Raw genomic sequence first — 20246 nt, forward strand, 5'->3', positions numbered from 1 at the left:
GTCGATCACGAGGCCAGGCTACAGGACATTTTTTTTTTTAACCTTTATTTAACTAGGCAAGTCAGTTAAGAACAAATTCTTATTTTCAATGACGGCCTAGGAACAGTGGGTTAACTGCCTTGTTCAGGGGCAGAACGACAGATATGTACCATGTCAGCTCGGGGATTCGATCTTGGAGCCTTTCGGTTACTAACCACTAGGCTACGCTGCCATAGAGAAACAGTGCACAATGTTAAAAAATGACAACAAAACCCTGAAAGCCTGATTGGAAATGCTCGAGTCGCATTCAAGACACCAGAACATCCGAATATTTGGGATCCAGGAGGACACTGAGAAAGGAAACCCACTTCAAAACGGCCATCCTGATCGACTGCGCACACAGATCACAGGCAACGAAGCTGGCCAAGGCCGCGCCACCAAGGTCATTCATCACACGGCTGCACTATCCCCAAACCAGGGATCTCATCCTCAAGCTGGCTAGTCAAAAGTTCCCCCTTAACTACAACGGAGCCAGGGTGTCTTTCTACCCAGATCTTACTTTGGAGGTGAGGAACCAACTGAAAGAGTATGATGAGTTACGCAGCAAATGCAGGGCGGCCAACATCCGATATGGATTCCTCTTCCCAGCCCGGTTTAAGGTGACAGTTGAGGGATCAACACGTACGTTTGACAACCCAAAAGAGGCCGACCTGTTCTTGTCAAGCGAGCTCCCTGGCTGAGGATACAAAACGTCTGTGCCAACCGGCTAAATGGCCAGGAATGTGTTTGAATTTCCTGCCTATGTCTTTTCGATCAGAAGATCAGAAATTGGGACTTAAATGATGGGTGAGATGTTATGGCTTATATAGCATTGTTTACCCTATCATGTCACTCACCCCCTAACGTGAGAGTTAAGTGTTATTTAATATTAGTTTATATGCGGAGCGTCTATAGACGACGAGTTAGTTCAAGCTGTATGTCTAGACACCCTAAGGTTTGTGTGTTAGTCAAGGAGTGCTTCGTTTGGGGAAGTCACTCAGTAATGGGACGGGAGGGGGGGATGGAGTCTGTGTTTTATGTTCACATTTAGTACAGGTGGCATGACAAGCTCCCGAACGGTGGGACGTTTTTCTTTGGGGTTTTGTATGACAGCAACAATTTGCTCTAAAATTAGAAATGCCACATAGTGACCGAGCACAGAGTAGACCTGGTGGAATAAAGCTGGAACTGTAATGGCTTAGGTCATGTCGTGAAACGAGCTAAGGTTTTTTCTCATCTTAAATCACTGGGCGCTGACATAGTGCTTCTTCAAGAAACTCATATTAAACACTCGGCTCAGGCCGATCGGTCAGATATACCAGTCTAATGTTGATGCCAAAGCAAGAGGGGTAGCAATCCTGATAAGAAAAAACATTCCTTTTGTTTACTCATCCTCGATTTCAGATCCTAATGGTCAGTATATTATTGTGGCTGGTACACTGAATTCAAAACCAATAACCTTGGTCAGTTTATATGGACCCAACTTTGATGATCCATTATTTGTTCAAAGGGTATTTAAGGTCATACCAAATATCTCAGATACAAGTGTTATTTTTGGAGGTGACTTTAACTGTATGTTAGATCCTCTTTTAGATAAACAGCTATCAAGGTCACTTCAACAATCAAACTCCAGTGTCTGTCTAAATACATTGATGACAAACCTTAACATTGTCGCTATTTGGACACTGACCCAACAGTTAGAATATTCTCTTTCTTTTCGTCAATTCATAAATCATATTCCAGAATTGACTTTTTTGTTGGACTCCAAACAAATTTCAGCAGCTGCTTCGGTAACCTATCACCCTATTCTAATTACGGACCACTCTCCTCTGTCCACGGTGCTGAAACTTGACAATATGTCGACAGGTCGGCGACTGTGGCGCTTAGATGCATACTTGTTGAAAGATGAGGCTTTTTGTCAGTATTTGAATGAGCAGATTGCCTTTTTCCTCTGAGCTAATGACACGGGGGATGTTGACGACTCCACCCTTTGGGAATCTCTAAATGCTGTGATTAGAGGTTACATTATTTCTTATACATCAGAAAGGAAGAAATGCGCCAATACTAGGCTGGGAGAAATTGAGAGTTAGGGGAACAGGAGAACGTTTTTAGGACGAATTCCTCGAATGCAGTCCTTGAGAACATCACAAAGTAGAAATATGAATACAATACCATCCTTTCGAAATGGGTGGGCTCTTTACTTGCTAGAACGCAACAAAGTTATTTTGAACTGGGTGACAAACCACATAAATTATTAGCAAGACAGCTAAGGCATGTACAGGCATCTAGAGCTATTCACAAAATAAAAGACAAGAAGGGTAAAATAGTAACAGATCCGCAGGATATTAATAAAAGCTTTGCACAGTTTTACTCAGAGCTATATCAATCAAAATGCGATGCTACTGATCCACAAACTATGGAACGCTTTCTCACTGAATGTGAGCTTCCTAAACTAGACAGGGGGCAGCTGCTGCACTCGATGCTGGGATTACTTTAGAGGAAATGAACACAGCGAGAGCACAATTTCCAAACAGCAAGGCCCCTGGGCCCGATGGATATGTAATAGAATTCTATAAGAAGTACTGCACCAGTCTAGCTCCACTTATGTTGCTAATGTTTAAACAATCCAAAGAAAATGCCAAACTCCCGCAAACACTGTATGAGGCTACAATGGCACTGATCTTGAAAAAAGATAGAGATTCCATGGAGATGTCGTCTTATCGCCCCGTGTCGTTACTCCCCTTAGAAAATAAGGTGTTGACAAAGATAATGGCAAACCGATTGAAAAAATATATTTCTGACATAATACACCCTGACCAGACAGGTTTTATCAGCAGGTAGCCTAGTGGTTAGAGCGTTGGACTTGTAACCGAAAGGTTGCAAAATCGAATCCCCGATCTGACAAGGTAAAAAATCTGTCGTTCTACCCCTGAACAAGGCAGTTAACCCACTGTTCCTAGGCCTTAACTTACTTGCCTAGTTAAATAAAGGTAAAAATAAAATCCCGGGCCGATTAAGCAGGCCTCCAGTCAACGTTCCTCACTCCCTGCACTTGTTAATAGTCCAGCATATGTGGAAAAAGCCACTTATGACTCTAACCCAGTCATTTGTCATACTCTTAGGATCTGGAAACAGATTAGGTATTTTCTTAACATACCCACTGTATACATTGACAGCCCGATTTGCTTAACTCATGCTTTCCACCCTGCATTGGATGATATGGTGTTTTCACAGTGGAGGGAGAAGGCTCACAACAATTGGTAACTTATATATTGATGGTCAGTTAGCTTCATTTCAACAATTACAGGGTAAGTTTAACATGCCAACAAACAAAAAAAATTCAGATACCTCCAAATCAGGAATTTCTTAAGGTCACATATCCCACAGTGTGGTGTTAAGACAAATAATCCTACATTAGACAGCCTGATCCTTGTCAAACCCCATTCAAAAGGGTTGGTCTCTAGACTGTATGATGTGCTACAGGCCCACATAGAGGTATCCACAGACACTATTAAAAGGGCTTGGGAACAAGAACTTGGTTCAGAAATCTCAGATGAGGACTGGGTAGAAGCTCTCAGGAATATAAACCACAGTTCAGTGAATGCCAGACACAATCTTGTACAGTTTAAGGTGATACACAGGTTCCATTACACAAAGGTGTATTTCTATTTCTGTCTCCGTCTTACACATACACTGTCTCGCACACCATTACACTCTGGTTCTGCCGTCTTCCTTCCTCGCTTTTTTCCCTCCCTCTCTTTCTCCCTCTATTCAAATGATCTGGGGTCTGAGAAGTTGATGAAGTGATGGGACAGAATGCTCTCTTTGTTCAGTTTCCACCCCTCTTTCCTCACAGATACACATTCACATCATTCTGTTCGGTCTCACACAGAGAAACTCAGTGTTGTGTTTCACTTGTTCCCTCATCTCACTCCCTGTTCACTGAACTAGAAACTGCTAAGCTCTGCATACTTTTGCTAAGTGAACATGAACAGTCACAAACCTTCCCATCTGAAACAATGCACTCAATTGAACATTGTGTTTAGTTTGTAATCTGATTATCGGTTCCTGCAAACTGTTCATAGTAGTTATTAATCCATTTTTTGGGCAGGTTATTTGAGTAGGAAATTCAAGTGAATATTGAATGATTTGAGTTGTTGATTGTGGTCTGTCACTGTGCAGGTCAATGTGGGGAAGATGGACTCTCCCATAGAGAAGTGGAATCTGATCATAGGAAACCTGGCGCTAAAACAGGTAAACACACACACACTGTCAGCCTCATAGCGAGTAGCAATGTTTTTTGCCACTGAGCAAATTTCAGCACAATTTCCAGTACGTGTTTAATGTGAACACTGAGGCTGTACCCGCTTTAAGTTAATTATAACAGTGGCCAAGTAAGCTGCTATGGATATTTGATCTACCAGTGGCCTACCATAAAAAACAATGGAGAAAATGCCCCCATAACATTTTAACATGGAAATAGCTGTTCTATCATTCAGCCTACAGTAGCAGCCAATGTGTGGTGTTCAATGTAGGCCTACATTCCATGAGACTTTGAAAAAACATGCAGGGCTTGGCATTAACCTGTTTATCCACTTGTCCGTCTGAAAGCGAGGTGACTGAAAATGTTGTTGCTTGATGCAAGAAACCACTTTACAAAATAAATAAAATGTATTATTATTCCCATGCCATTATTACAGAGAATCAGACAGATTATGCTACCCTACTTAGCTTATTCAAGCCTGTCTCAAAATACAACACTGTCCCTTTAAGACAACAAAACGCTTTTCAAAGAAGTCTAGAAATGTACACGTTTTGTGCTCTTGTAGGAAGCAATCACAATTCTATTGCTGACTACAAATTATAACTGGGCTAATAACTCATTAACTAGTAAAGGAAATTAACAGAATGTGCACGTGGCTACATGCAACTCTCACGGTGATCTCAAAACAAGCGCATCTACTCATGACTGCTCATACTGTCAACACTGTCTAGTTCAAAGTAATTGGGACAGATCCATATGGCAATGGTCTATTTGCATATAGGCCCACTGCAGCTCTGGTTATGCTGCACAGGTCTGTGTAGAGTACGGACTGAGTCGTGCGTGTCAATGCAATAGAATCCTACTCCAATGCGTTCTGCCTACAACAAAATGTGTTGCTTAGTTTGTTGTGTTTCGGTATGTTACATTGAAAGTGGTTAATATTGCGTTGACTCGATCACAATTGCCACAGTAAAGGGAAACGTTGATCTTTTCTTAACATGACATAACAAATGTTAGCCTATGCAACATTAACCAATTTATTAAAGGTACTGTAGCAATGAGGTTTGTGCAGTAAGCTATAGGTCCAATACATTATCACCGCATATTGGCTTTGCTTGAATTACCCTGCCAATGCATTGTTGTTCAGGCCAAATATCTCTCCGCTGACCGTGACCAAAAATGGAGAACGTCTACCAGCTGATAACAAACTCGAGTCGCCCCGTATTATTTCTGCCACATGCACACATTCATGTTGTTACTCCTATGAACAGAGAAAGTGAAATATTCCTGGATATTAAAAAAGGCCCAAGCCGCTAATAATAACAGCAACGCAAGCCTATAGGATTCACTTTCCTACTCATTCATTACTGCTGCAGTGCTTGTTGCAGCGCTGAGTGGAAATAGGAAGAACGTGCATTTTATGGCTTATAAAAGTGTTGAATACAAAGTGTTGACAGTGCTGAGAAAGAATTTTAACATGAACTCACTCATAAAAACATCAGGTCTTTGCTGTATTTGTTGAGTCTCTCTCTAGTCGTGGTTTTAAACGTTTTGAAATCTCACAGTATCAACTTTTCTGTAGCTTTCTTTAATACCTGCTACGTTACTGCAGACACAGTCTTCTGAGCCATCTGATTGGCCAGCGGTAGGCCTATAGTGCACCTGATTTGCTCTCCAGACCCGCCAGACACATGAAATGGTTAAAAATGGCAACAGTTTGCCTACCCGGCGAGCAGGGCAGCTACCGCCAACATCCCGAGACCAAAATAAATAAAAATAGGAACTTTAGGCTTTATTGTTTTTTTAGTGTTTTTGTTTTACAGAAATCTTTGGCAATCAACTAGGAATGCCTGGGTGAACACTGCTCTAGAAAGTTGAGTAAAGTTCAATCTCATGCTTCTCACAGTGAGCTAATATTTGTTCTGTGTGACAGTCCCGGGAGAGCTGAGCGCCCGTGTTCGTCTTAGAGGGATCATTGGCGAGCGGTGTTGAATTTGTGCCCTTATCTCCCGCTCTGTCTATCTGCGTAGTATGTGTACTTCTGGTTAGTACTTGTGGTAATTATTGACTGAGTGACAGTGTTCAAGCACACAGTGTTAAATGGCCCCTTGAGGAAGTGTCTTCAATGTTGATAGTGTATCATATAATCGGAAAACATTGTTAGAAAAACAGGTTGATGTTATTCCTGTTAACCCTGCCCCCACACCTCTCCCTTTCTCTCATTCCCTATATTCCTTCTCCCTCTGTCATCCTCTCTCTCTTTCTAGGTACAGGCTACAGTAGTAGGCTTCCTGGCAGCTGTGGCGGCAGTGGTTCTGGGTTGGATCCCAGAGGGGAAGTTCCAGATGAATCATGCTGTGCTGCTCTGCTCTGCCAGCGTGGCCACTGCCTTCATAGCCTCTATGCTGCAGGGTACAGACACGCGCACCCACAAATAGATAAGGACACACACGTACTCTGATATGGAATGTGCGCAGTCAGACAAACAGTCAAAGCCCAACATATTATCACCTACTGCTGATGGGTCTCATGCTATAAATTAGTAACAAACACACACGTGGAAGGTTGAGGTATGTGCAGGCATGTCGCCCTGACCTCTGTACCGTCTGAACCCCAGGCTTCATCATGGTGGGAGTGATCGTGGGCTCCAAGAAGACGGGCATCAACCCCGACAACGTGGCTACGCCCATCGCCGCCAGCTTCGGTGACCTCATCACCCTGGCCATCCTGGCCTGGATCAGCCAGGGACTCTACAACTGCCTGGGTGAGAGGAGGAGGGTTTGGACTGGATATTTCCAGATGGAAATAAGACACAAAACCAGTCAACATTTTTTTACCCTCTATATTGAGTTCACAATCCTTCACTTCATCCTTCCTCTGTTTGTCTTTTGTTTCCTCTTGAAAAAGGTGAATAAATAAATCTGTCCAACAGTGTAAAGAAACGGTCCGTTTGGAATCAGACTGCATCGTTCAACCACTAGATGGCACTCGTATGCGTTCTTTTTTTGTGTCATTACTGGTAATTCATCAGAACAGACCATATCTTTCTCTCCCTCTCTTTCCCTCTCCATCTCCCGCTCCATAGTCCATATTTAATATGTGCCATGCCCAGCCTCACACATGCTTCCTCGTGTTACATTACCCAACACAGAGTGGACCAGCAAGCGTTTCCCTTGGAAAGTGTATTTTACTAACCTTGACGTGTCTGAGCCCTATGAAACAAGAATTCATCACCAGACCAGAGACTCAAAATCTATGAAAGGCTACAGTAAAACCTCTGAGATAATTTAATAGAGGAGTTGTTCATATTTTCATACCAGCGCAGGAAATCTGTCTGGCCTTGCCTGGTGGTGTAGGACAGGCTGTGTTCCAAACGGCACTCTATTCCCTATGGGCCCTGGTCAAAAGTAGTGCACTACGTAGAGAATAGGGTACCATTTGGGATGTTACCACAGAGGACAGTGTCGCTGTTGTAAGGGCCAGCCGTGTCCGTCCCGTCCTCTGTGTTCTGCCTAATTGGACTAATGTGTAGTTTACTCACAGCTAAAGTTAATAATTTTAACCTGATGGTGTACAGCGATATCCAGGAGACTATATATATATATATTTATATTTAAATTACTGGCCTTGTGTGTGTGTGTGTGTGTGTGTGTGTGTAATAAATATATATATGTATATTACACACACACACACACAAGGCCAGTAATTTAAATATAAATATATATATAGTCTCCTGGATATCTCTGTACAGCATCATACATACATACATACATAAGGCCACGGTTGGCTACTCCAAACATTTATTTTAAGACCTAAATCTGAAAAGTGGTGAGGGAATGGTGAACCACAGTGACACCCAGAGTCAAGCCTAAACCCAGGGACTGGTGGGTATACCTGTGTCATCATGACTGGGACTATTACCCAATTCTACCCACTGATTACATAGAACTCCCTTCTCTGGGTTTTATATCTATGTCTTCAGGGGGCTGATGATGAGGGCCATTAAGTGTGGAATGGGATCATGGTGAGATAAACATCTGGTAAGGAGAGGGGGATGATGGAGTTACATATCTCACTACTAGGCACTAAGCAGGTGTTTCCCCTTCTCTATTCTCCAACATGACTCTGATTTAGTGCTGTCATAATCATTTAGGTTTTGGCCAAATATTAAGTGTATGTGCATGCAAATTTCAGTATAAAGTAGACCCCTCCAAGGATAGTGTCTTGCTAGTGAGTAATGATCTGTTTCTCAGGTCTTTAAGTTAGATGTTCTGTAGCTACTGTACTGAGTCATACGAATACAGTACTTCTCCTTTGGTTTGTTATGAATCTCTGGTGTTTTCTTGCTCTGTGTCACGCTGTCTTTCCTGGGGAGAGGAGGGACAGTCTCCCCCCTGCTCTGTCAATCCTCATGCAGCTGAAGCTGATAACTGGTGTTTGTTGTTTTGTTGTTGTAACTCCCACCAGTTGTTTCACCCTGGGGATTACATCTGTTTTAAATTCTCCCCTTTCCTCTTTGCCTCTGTCTGTCTGCCTTCATGTACATATCTACCTCTGCACATTGATCTGGTACTCCCTGTTTATAGCTCTATTCGATCTTGTCTCATGTATTTTATTCCTTTTGTGTTAGTTTTAAATTCTGCATCGTTGGGAAATGTTCTTAAGCAAGCTTTTCACTGTAAAAGTCTGCACCAGTTGTATTCGGCGCCTGTGATGAATACAATATGATTTGTCTCTCTCACTCTCTGTCTGCCTCTGTAGACTCTCACCCGTACGCGTCCTCCCTGGTGTGTGCCTTCTTCCTGTCTCTGACTCCAGTGTGGATGGTGATCTCCTCCAAACACCCGGCCAGCCGCACCCTGCTCTACTCCGGCTGGGAGCCTGTCATCACTGCCATGGTCATCAGCAGGTGTGTGTGGATGCACTCACTCACTGTCATAGAGAAATAGACTATTGTACATTCACATGATGAGAATAATGGCACATTTAATGTGTGAATGTTCTGTGCTCTGCAGTATCGGAGGTCTCATCTTGGACAAAACAGTGTCTGACCCGAACCTGGCTGGCATCGTGGTGTACACCCCTGTCATTAACGGTGAGAGGAAATATCACTGACTGATTAAAGACACACTGTGTGGGTTCACAGTGTGACTGACACACTGTGTGGGTTTACAGTGTGACTGACACACTGTGTGGGTTTACAATGTGACTGATACACTGTGTGGGTTTACAGTGTGACTGACACACTGTGTGGGTTTACAGTGTGACTGACACACTGTGTGGGTTTACAATGTGACTGATACACTGTGTGGGTTTACAGTGTGACTGACACACTGTGTGGGTTTACAATGTGACTGACACACTGTGTGGGTTTACAGTGTGACTGACACACTGTGTGGGTTTACAATGTGACTGATACACTGTGTGGGTTTACAGTGTGACTGACACACTGTGTGGGTTTACAATGTGACTGACACACTGTGTGGGTTTACAGTGTGACTGACACACTGTGTGGGTTTACAGTGTGACTGATACACTGTGTGGGTTTACAGTGTGACTGACACACTGTGTGGGTTTACAATGTGACTGATACACTGTGTGGGTTCACAGTGTGACTGACACACTGTGTGGGTTTACAGTGTGACTGACACACTGTGTGGGTTTACAATGTGACTGATACACTGTGTGGGTTTACAGTGTGACTGACACACTGTGTGAGTTTACAGTGTGACTGACACACTGTGTGGGTTCACAGTGTGACTGACACACTGTGTGGGTTCACAGTGTGACTGACACACTGTGCACCAATTTGACTGAATTTACATTCAAACTTCATAGTTAGTAAAATAGTGAGTAATGGACTAAACACAAACGTCTGTCTCTATCACTGCTGCTGTCACCCTCCTCCCATCCTTACCGGGGGACCGTTGCCAAGGCTGTTGCTGGCATTTTGACAACCGGAGATCAGCTTTTAATTAAACATTGTTAATGAGAGACATTTAACTCGATGGAAGACGACTGTGTGCCTCTAATCGATGTTACTGCTGAGATGTCAACAAATCAGGAAATGGCTGGGTGATCTGGGAAGTGTGTGTGTGTGTCAGGGTGTGTAGGGGGACCACACAGACAAATGATTCTGGGGCTGTAAAAGGGAGGTTTCATCACCAACCCTGTAACTATCTGTGATTTACAACACATAGTGGTTACTGTCCTATAGGCAGGAGGAGATGACTAGACTGAGCCTTTGATGCTTTCACTCTGAACATGCACAGTTCCTCTCTTCAAAACTAGAGACAGAATATAAGAAGAGAGATGAGTGAAGCTGAGAAAAATGAGGGATGGAAAGGAGACTGGAATGGGAGAAAGGAAAATGGAGAGTGAGATGATATGTGGAGAGGCAGGCAGACAGTCCGTCTGTTGTCCCAGAGCTACTCCGATGGGGCGGGAGATAGTGGGAGACGGGACCCCCTGTGGTCTACCCTCACCCCACCCCTCCTCTCTCGCCGTGAGACCCAGTGACCCAAATTACAGCAGCTAGCCCCCCTGCTGAGGTGGAACCACCATACTCCCCAGACCTCTGGAGGAGAGGGAGAAGAGGGATTGAGTGGTGGACTGGAGATGGATGAGAGGTGCAATGAAAGTGGGGGATGTGGTGGAATGAGAAGGGGGGGGTGATTAGGCAGGGAGGAGTGTGAGAGATGAAGAGTGGGGAGAGAGGCGTGAGGAGGGTGGGGAGTTCTATTTAGCTGCGACATGGAGAAGTTAAATGTCAGTGGAGAGACGGAGAGGCAGCAAAGATTGGATTAAGTGGCCATAATCTCCGGGCAGCAGAGGTCTGTCCTCATTTAGGCCTGCCTTATCAGGATAACAAGCACAGGAGGGGAGATAAGCCCAGCAACCCCAAAATATACCCCTCTCTAAAACACAACCCCAAACTCTCTTTCTGTCCCTTTCTGTCTCACTGACCACAGCCTCTCTCATCTCCTCCTCTACTTTCTGTCAGTGTTGTCTGTCTCACTGACCACAGCCTCTCTCATCTCCTCCTCTACTTTCTGTCAGTGTTGTCTGTCTCACTGACCACAGACTCTCTCATCTCCTCCTCTACTTTCTGTCAGTGTTGTCTGTCTCACTGACCACAGCCTCTCATCTCCTCCTCTACTTTCTGTCAGTGTTGTCTGTCTCATACACTATTTTGGGTTGGAGTGGTTGTCTGGTCTGCCAACCTGGATGCTGTGAGTGTTTCTACATTTCCTGTGCTGCGTGGCTAGACTACTCTGAGTCACATGACTGTCTGTGTGTGGATATAAATTGCCTTGTCCTGCTGTTGTCATGAGCAATGTTCCTCTGCTTGATACAAATGACAATCTATATGAGGAAGCTGAGCAGAATTAGATGGGGCACGCTGTCAGTCTTTCTCCCCCCTTTCTCCTTTTTATCTCTTTTCCCCCTACTTTCCCTGTCTTTGTCTATCCCCATTTCTCTTGTTTCTCCTCTCTCGCTCTCTTGCTCTCTCGCTCTCTCTCTCTCCGTAATGCAGTTATCCCACACAGTAATATGTATTCATTATGTCTCAAACTGTGGGCGAAGCATCACTGCTGTCTCATGCTCCTTCTGGTTGAGAAGGCCAGGCTGACGTGTTGAGCAATGTACTGCAATACAACACAACCTGGCTGCATTCCAAACCAAAATGCACACCCTTCCCTCTGTCCTAATGGATCTGGAAGGACTTGATATGTGAAAGTAATATGATAGAAACTACAGTACATCCGTGCTCTTTGGAGGGAGAGGTTGCGTTACCTCAGATCTGTGACTGGAAGGCATCAATTGTTTAGGGAAGAATACAAATCTGGGTCCTCGCATTTCTCTCTAACCCTCACTTCCGTTCTATACTCAGCTGCCTCCAGTCAGCTCCAGCCCTAAGCCTGCCTGTTCTGTCTATTCTCCAGGTATTGGGGGGAACCTGGTAGCCATCCAGTCTAGCCGTATCTCCACTCACCTGCACTTCCACAGTGCTCCTGGGGAGGTACCAGAGGAAGCCAAAGGCTGCTACTACCCATGCCGCACCTTCTGTGGCACAGGTAAAGCACCTAACCAATACTCACCTAAACTGTGGAAATGTGATCTGATTTAAACAGGGCATCCTACAGGACAGATTGCTTAGCATATGGATATTTCTCCCCCTCTTCAAGTCCCTCTCGCTGTGATTTTAAGACATAAATTGTAGGTGCTGCAGAAGGTGTACTCCATAATTATCCCCAGTCGGTGTTTAGGCTGACAGATACACAGGTTAGGAACCGTCTCAGCATCTGTTCTAATGTTAGACACAGTTACAACTCCTTTCGTCTCTCTCTCTCAGGAGCCAATCACCGTTCGGCCCAGGTGCTGCTCCTATTGGTGCTCCCGGGTCACCTGATCTTCCTGTACACCATCCACCTGATGAAGAGCGGCCACACCACCCTGACGCCTATCTTCATGACCGTCTACCTGGCTACCGCCCTCTTACAGGTCAGTTGTGTGTGTGTGTGTGTGTGTGTGTGTGTGTGTGTGTGTGTGTGTGTGTGTGTGTGTGTGTGTGTGTGTGTGTGTGTGTGTGTGTGTGTGAGAGATCAGGTGGTAGGGGATTGTTCCTTTGCAAACTACCCATAGTCTGCAAGTTCTTTTTCTAACTGTGACCTTCATCTGAGCTTGAGAATTTACTGGCTGACATGACTTTCTATTAAAAGCTGTTATTTTGCGAGACATCGCTATTATTGTGACACTATCAATAGCAAGCTGTGTTCAGAGACCCTTTTTCACTCTGCTTTCAAAATGCTTAAACATAAATGAACCACACGCATGATTAACGTCAACTTGAGATGAGAGTGCTCCTTACTAAGTGACATTTGGAGGAAAGTCAGGTACGGCAGATAGTCTAGCGGTTAAGCGCATTGGGCCAGTAACCCAAACATTGCTGGTTTGAATCCCCTAGCCCGACTAGGTGAAAAATCTGTCGACGTGCCCTTGAGCAAGGTACTTAACCCTAATTGCTCCTGTAGATCGCTCTGGATAAGAGCGTCTGCTAAAGGACTAAAATGTAAATGTAGAAATGTGTGAATCCTAAGCATTCCTAGAGCTCTGTGGTTTTATCCCTGAAGAAGTCTGACTTGTGTGTGTTTTACCGCTTTGATGCCATTAGGATCGATTATGGAAGCAAAGGCTCAGAATGTGAATTGGTGCTTATACTATCTGGAATTTGTGGTATTTTCTAGGTGCGCATTTGCTCTCTGCAAAATTCAGTTGGTGGTACAGTAACCAGAAAGGGTTGGGAACCACTGTTTTAGAGTGTTCAGCCGCGTGTAAATATGTTCACTCTGTACCTTTTTAAGAGAAGCAATAAGCAAACCACACTTTGCTGAAGTGGAAGTAAAGTGAAGAGACTTGTATCAGGAACTGAAATCCTACTCCGCGTCGGAAGTCTTGCTACACAACTACGCTGCGTTCGATCTCTGTGAGCATTTTATTAATCTAGGAATCTTAACAGTCAACATCAACACAGGTGAGTAAAAAAAAAAACGTTTACCTGGACAAGTAGTAACATAAACTTCATACCGTAGCATGATCACTTGTTAAACATGTCTGCCTTTGGTGAAGGTCTTTTTCACAATTAAGTAGTAAAACGGGCTGGTACCTTTTTTTCAAATATGTAAATACAAAAGATTGGTTAGAATCATGTCTGGCTTGCTTGACAACTCTGAATCCTTATTGACTTGGTTATTTTTAATATAGAGAGCCAACTGAGTCCAGGAAATGTTTTATGGTTTCACCTTTGGTCTCTGTCTAGATATGGCCTCCTCCAGCAGTCTCCTGTCTGAAGAGCAGTTCCTGTGCTCTATCTGTCTGGATGTGTTCACTGAGCCTGTCTCTAGTACATGTGGACACAACTTCTGTAAGGCCTGTATCAGTGGATACTGGGATAGCAATGACCTGTGCCAGTGTCCATTATGTAAGGAGATTTTCTACAGAAAACCTGAGCTTCGTGTCAACACAACGTTCAGAGAGGTTGTAGAGAATTTTAAGAAGATGAGAGTCAGAGGGAAAGATGAGTCCCCTGCCAAGCCTGGAGAAGTGTCCTGTGACTTCTGCACTGGGATGAAGGTCAAGGCCCTGAAGTCCTGTCTGGTGTGTCTGACCTCTTACTGTGAGACTCACCTGGAGCCTCATCAGAGAGTCCCAGCCTTAAAGAGACACAAGCTGATCAACCCTGTGGAGAACCTGGAAGACAGGATGTGTAAGAAGCACGAGAGACTCCTGGAGCTGTTCTGTTCTTGTGTGTGTCAATTCTGTACTGAGACAGACCACAAGACTCATGACACTGTCCCTCTAGAGGAAGAGTATGGAGAGAGGAAGGCTAAACTGGGGAAGACTGAGGCAGAAGTGCAGCAGATGATCCAGGAGAGACTGAAGAAGGTTCAGGAGATCAAACATTCAGTAGATCTCAGCAAGAGAGAAGCAGAGAGAGAGATATCAGACAGTGTACAGGTCTTCACTGATCTGGTTCGCTCCATTCAGAGAAGCCAGGCTGAGCTCATTGAGGTGATTGAGGAGAAGCAGAAAGCAGCAGAGAGGCAGGCTGAAGGGATCATTAAAGAGCTGGAGCAGGAAATCATTGAGCTACAGAGGAGAAGCACTGAACTGGAGCAGCTCTCACACACTGAGGACCACCTCCACCTCCTACAGAACTTTCTATCCCTCTGCACCCCTCCACCCACCAAGGACTGGTCTGAGATCAGTGTTCACAGTGATCTGTGTGTGGGGACTGTGAGGAGAGCTGTGTCTCAAGTGGAGGAGACCATTTTGAGTGAAGTGAAGAAGTTGTGTGATGCTGAGCTGAAGAGGATTCAGCAGTATGCAGTGGATGTGACTCTGGATCCTGATACAGCACATCCCTACCTCATCATGTCTGAGGATGGGAAACAAGTGAGACATGGAAACACAAAACAGGATCTCCCTGACTACCCAGAGAGGTTCAATTATGTTGTCTGTATCTTGGGAAAGGAGGGCTTGTCCTCAGGGAGATTTTACTGTGAGGTGATGGTTAAGGGAAAGACTAAGTGGGATTTAGGAGTGGTCAGAGAGTCCATCAACAGGAAGGGGGATATCACACTGAGCCATGAGGATGGATACTGGACTCTGTGCCTGAGGAATGGAGAATACAAGGTTCGCGCTAAACCCAGTGGCCCCCTCTCCCTGAGAGAGAAGCCCCAGAAGGTGGGGGTGTTTGTGGATTATGAGGAGGGGCAGGTCTCCTTTTATGATGTGGAGGCCAGGTCTCATATCTACTCTTTCACTGGCTGCACCTTCACTGATAAACTATATCCATTATTCTGCCCCTGTCTTAATGATGGTGGTGAAAACTCTGCCCCTCTGATCATCTCTCCTGTCAATGACAGACTGAGTTTATGACTGTGGTGACATATGATTGTCACAAATGGTTGTTTATGTCCTTATACTCCTTAATGATATCTAGTCTCTCTCGTTGTTATTATGACAAATTAAAGCAGTACATGTATCCTTACTCCTAAAAAGTTATAATAAATCATTCCTTAATAAAATGCTTCTAAAAGGGTTTCTAGTGCATTTATTTTCCATATTTACATGTAATGCCATAGCCTCCCTCTTTCACAGGGGACAATGAGGAATTATCTCATTATATCAATGATATTGATATGAATCCTTTAAAGTAGCTTGAATCAGGGGAACTTGATCCTTAGTCTGGTCTTGTGGTCTCCGATTGTGCTAGTGGTAAGTCCTTGCATTGCTTTGTACGTCTGTACTACTTGTGTCAGAGATGCCTTTGTGCAAAAGGGAGAGGTGTGACCTGGTAGTCCTGGGAGGGGACTTGAAAGAAGGTGCATAGGCATGCTTCCCAAAGGAGGGTGTTGCAACTATACACCCCATTTTCAAACGTTGCTATGAGCACAGCCAAGCAACGGAAGTGAAGGCTTCGACTTCTGCTTTACTTCCCACCTCGGTGGGTGACAAACTTGCCAGAGTAAATAATTTTAAGGGGTCAATTTAGAGCATAAAACTCAAGTAGGCCTAAACAACTAGAAGTGTAATTTCATTCAAGTTTGCTAACATTAGCTAGGCCTACTAGTTCTGTTGTAATAACGTTAGTTGTGTCTGAGTTAAGGGCCATCAACTAAACCAATCTAAGCTAGATGCCCTAAATCTCACATAAATTATCAAGGAACCCACCAGGTACAACCCTAAATCCGTAAACATGGACACCCTCCTAGATATTATCCTGACCAACTTGCCCTCCAAGTACACCTCTACTGTTTTCAATCAGGATCTCAGCAATCACTGCCTCATTGCCTGCATCCGTTATGGGTCCGTGGTCAAACGACCACCCCTCATCACTGTCAAACGCTCCCTAAAACACTTCTGCGAGCAGGCCTTTCTAATCAACCTGGCCCGGGTATCCTGGAAGGATATTGACCTCATCCCGTCAGTAGAGGATACCTGGTTGTTCTTTTAAAAGTTCTTTCCTCACCATCTTAAATAAGCATGGCTCTTTTCAGAAAATGTAGAACTAAGAACAGATATAGCCCTTGGTTCACTCCAGACCTGACTACCCTCGGCCAGCTCAAAAACATCCTGTAGCGTACTGCACTAGCATTGAATAGTCCCTGCGATATTTAACTTTTCAGGGAAGCCAGGAACCAATACACACAGTAAGTTAGGAAAGCAAAGGCTAGCTTTTCAAACAGAAATGTGCATCCTGTAGCTCTAACTCCAAAAGGTTTTGGGACACTGTAAAGTCCATGGAGAATAAGAGCACCTCCTCCCAGCTGCCCACTGCACTGAGGCTAGGAAACACTTTCACTACCGATTTTAAATTCACAATAATCGAGAATTTCAATAAGCATTCCTCTATGGCTGGCCATGCTTTCTTCCTGGCTACCTCAACCCCGGCCAACAGCTCCGCACCCCCCGCAGCTACTTGCCCAAGCCTCCCCCGCTTCTCCTTCACCCAAATCCAGATAGCAGATTTCTGAAAGAGCTGCAAAACATGGACCCGTACAAATCACCTGGGCTAGACAATCTGGGCCCTCTCTAAAATTATCCGCCGCCATTGTTGCAACCCCTATTACTAGTCTGTTCAACCTCCCTTTCATATCGTCCGAGATTCCTAAAGATTGGAAAGCTGCCGCGGTTATCCCCTCTTCAAAGGGGGTGACACTATAGACCCAAACTGTTACAGACCTATATCCATCCTGCCCTGCCTTTCTAAAGTCTTCGAAAGCCAAGTTAACGAACAGATCACTGACCATTTCGAATCCCACCGTACCTTCTCCGCTGTGCAATCCTGTTTCTGAACTGGTCACAGGTGCACCTCATCCACGCTCAAGGTACTAAACGATATCATAACCGCCATCGATAAAAGACAGTACTGTGCAGCCGTCTTCATCGACCTGGCCAAGGCTTTCGACTCTGTCAATCACCGTATTCTTATCGGCAGACTCAACAGACTTGGTTTCTCAAATGACTGCCTCGCCTGGTTCACCAACTACTTCTGACAGAGTTCAGTGTGTCAAATCGAAGGGCCTGTTGTCCGGACCTCTGGCAGTCTCTATGGGGGTACCACAGGGTTCAATTCTCGGGCCGACTCTTTTCTCTGTATATATCAACGATGTCGCTCTTGCTGCGGGTGATTCCTTGATCCACCTCTATGCAGACAACACAATTCTGTATACATCTGGCCCTTCTTTGGACACTGTGTTAACAAACCTCCAAACACGCTTCAATGCCATACAACACTCCTTCCGTGCCTCCAACTGGTCTTAAACGCTAGTATTAGTAAATGCATGCTTTTCAACCGATTGCTGCCTGCATCCGCCCGCCCGACAAGCATCACTACTCTGGACAGTTCTGACTTAGAATATGTGGGCAACTACAAATACCTAGGTGTCTGGCTAGACTGTAAACTCTCCTTACAGACTCATATTAAGCATCTCTAATCCAAAATGAAATCTAGAATCAGCTTCCTATTTCGCAACAAAGCCTCCTTCACTCACGCTGCCTAACATACCCTCGTAAAACTGACTATCCTCGACTTCGGCGATGTCATTTACAAAATAGCCTCCAACACTTTACTCAGCAAACTGGATGCAGTCTATCACAGTGCCATCCGTTTTGTCACCAAAGCCCCATATACCACCCACCACTGCGACCTGTATGCTCTCGTCAGCTGGCCCTCGCTCCATATTCATCGCCAGACCCGGTGGCTCCAGGTCATCTATAAGTCTTTGCTAGATACAGCTTCGACCGTATATCAGCTCACTGGTCACCATAACAACACCCACCCGTAGCACGTGCTCCAGCAGGTATATCTCACTGGTCATTCCCAAAGCCAACACCTCAATGCCTTTCCTTCCAGTTCTCTGCTGCCAATGACTGGAACGAATTGCAAAAATCCCTGAAGTTGGAGACTTATCTCCCTCGCCAACTTTAAGCATCAGCTATCTGAGCAGCTTACCAATCGCTGCAGCTGTATACAGACCATCTGTAAATAGCCCATCTAATTACCTACCTCATCCCCATATTGTTTTTAACTTTTTTTTGCTCTTTTGCACACCAGTATTTCTACTTGCACGTCTATCACTCCAGTGTTCACTTGCTAAATTGTAATTACCTCGCTACTATGGCCTATTTATTGCCTTACTTCCTTACGCCATTTGCACACACTGTATATAGGTTTTTCTATTGTGTTATTGACTGTACTTTTTTTTATCCCACGTGTAACTGTTGTTTTTTGTCACACTCTTTGCTTTATCTTGGTCAGGTTGCAGTTGTAAATGAGAACTTGTTCTCAACTGGCCTACCTGGTTAAATAAAGGTGAAAAAAAATGAATTGTATTAGACTAAGCATAGTTTATTTGTTGAAATGGTGGAGGCAGCTCCTGTTTTCTTTTCAACTTGCGGTAACTCTCTGGTTCTAAATCAATAGTTGTTTAGTGGTGTGAAAATGTTGGAAACATTAACTTGCTTGAGCATGCTGTAGGTCATGTCTGTTACATGCAATATAGTTTTTGGACTTCACCGGACAGAAATTGCTCTCTGGTTTTGTGATGAAATCATCTCAGCCTTAGGCCTATATATCACGGTGGCAAGGCATATGAACTAACAGGTTATAGAGCAAACAACGCAATTATCTCAACACACAGGTTGTAAAATGGCTTTTTTTATGGCTTGGCTTCTCCAGGCACCACTACTGGTCATTACAAAGATACAGGCATCCTGTCTATCTCAGTTGCCGAAGAGGAAGGAAACTGCTCAGGGGTTTCACCTTGGGACCAATGGTGATTTTAAAACAGTTCGAGTTTAGTGGTTGCGATATTAGAGAACTGAGGATGGATCAACAACATTGTAGTTACTCAAAAATACTAACCTAAATGACAGAGTGAAAAGGAAGCCTGTACAGAATAAAAATATTCCAAAACATGCATCCTGTTTGCAATAAGGCACTAAAGTAAAACTGCGAAAAATGTGTCAAAGAAATTACATTTCTGTACTGACTACAAAGTGTTTTGTTTGTGGCCAATACAACACATCACTGAGTACCACTCTTCATATTTTCAAGCATGGTGGTGGCTGCATCATGTTATGGGTATGCTTGTCATCGGCAAGAACTATGGCGTGTTTTAGGTTTTTTTTTTAAAAAACGGAATATAGCTATACAGACAAATTCACCTTTTCAGCAGAACAATAACCAATAACACAAAGCCACATCTACATGGGTTGCTCATCAAGCTGACATTGAATGTTCTTGAGTGGCTTAGTCACAGTTTTGACTTAAATTGGCTTGAAAATCTATGGCAATACTTGAAAATGGCTGTCTAGCATTGATCAACAATCATCTTGACAGAGCTTGAAGAAATGTACAAAGAATAATGGTCAAATATTGTACAATCCAGTTGGC

The 20246-nt window shown here is 44.2% G+C and overlaps 1 protein-coding gene across 3 annotated transcripts in view; it reads left to right on the plus strand.

Annotated features, from left to right (window-relative positions):
- Positions 1–20246, plus strand: part of s41a2 (Solute carrier family 41 member 2) — a 33066-nt gene that overhangs the window by 3158 nt on the left and 9662 nt on the right. For 2 of the 3 annotated variants that reach the window (XM_045698502.1, XM_045698501.1), the window contains exons 4-11: positions 4201–4272; positions 6550–6694; positions 6900–7046; positions 9044–9191; positions 9298–9377; positions 12229–12360; positions 12639–12787; positions 14103–14164. In XM_045698502.1, coding sequence (XP_045554458.1) covers positions 4201–4272; positions 6550–6694; positions 6900–7046; positions 9044–9191; positions 9298–9377; positions 12229–12360; positions 12639–12787; positions 14103–14164 — 935 coding nt within the window. 3 annotated transcript variants of the gene reach the window in all.

This window comes from Salmo salar, chromosome ssa17 (assembly GCF_905237065.1).
Source record: "Salmo salar chromosome ssa17, Ssal_v3.1, whole genome shotgun sequence".
NCBI lineage: Eukaryota > Metazoa > Chordata > Actinopteri > Salmoniformes > Salmonidae > Salmo > Salmo salar.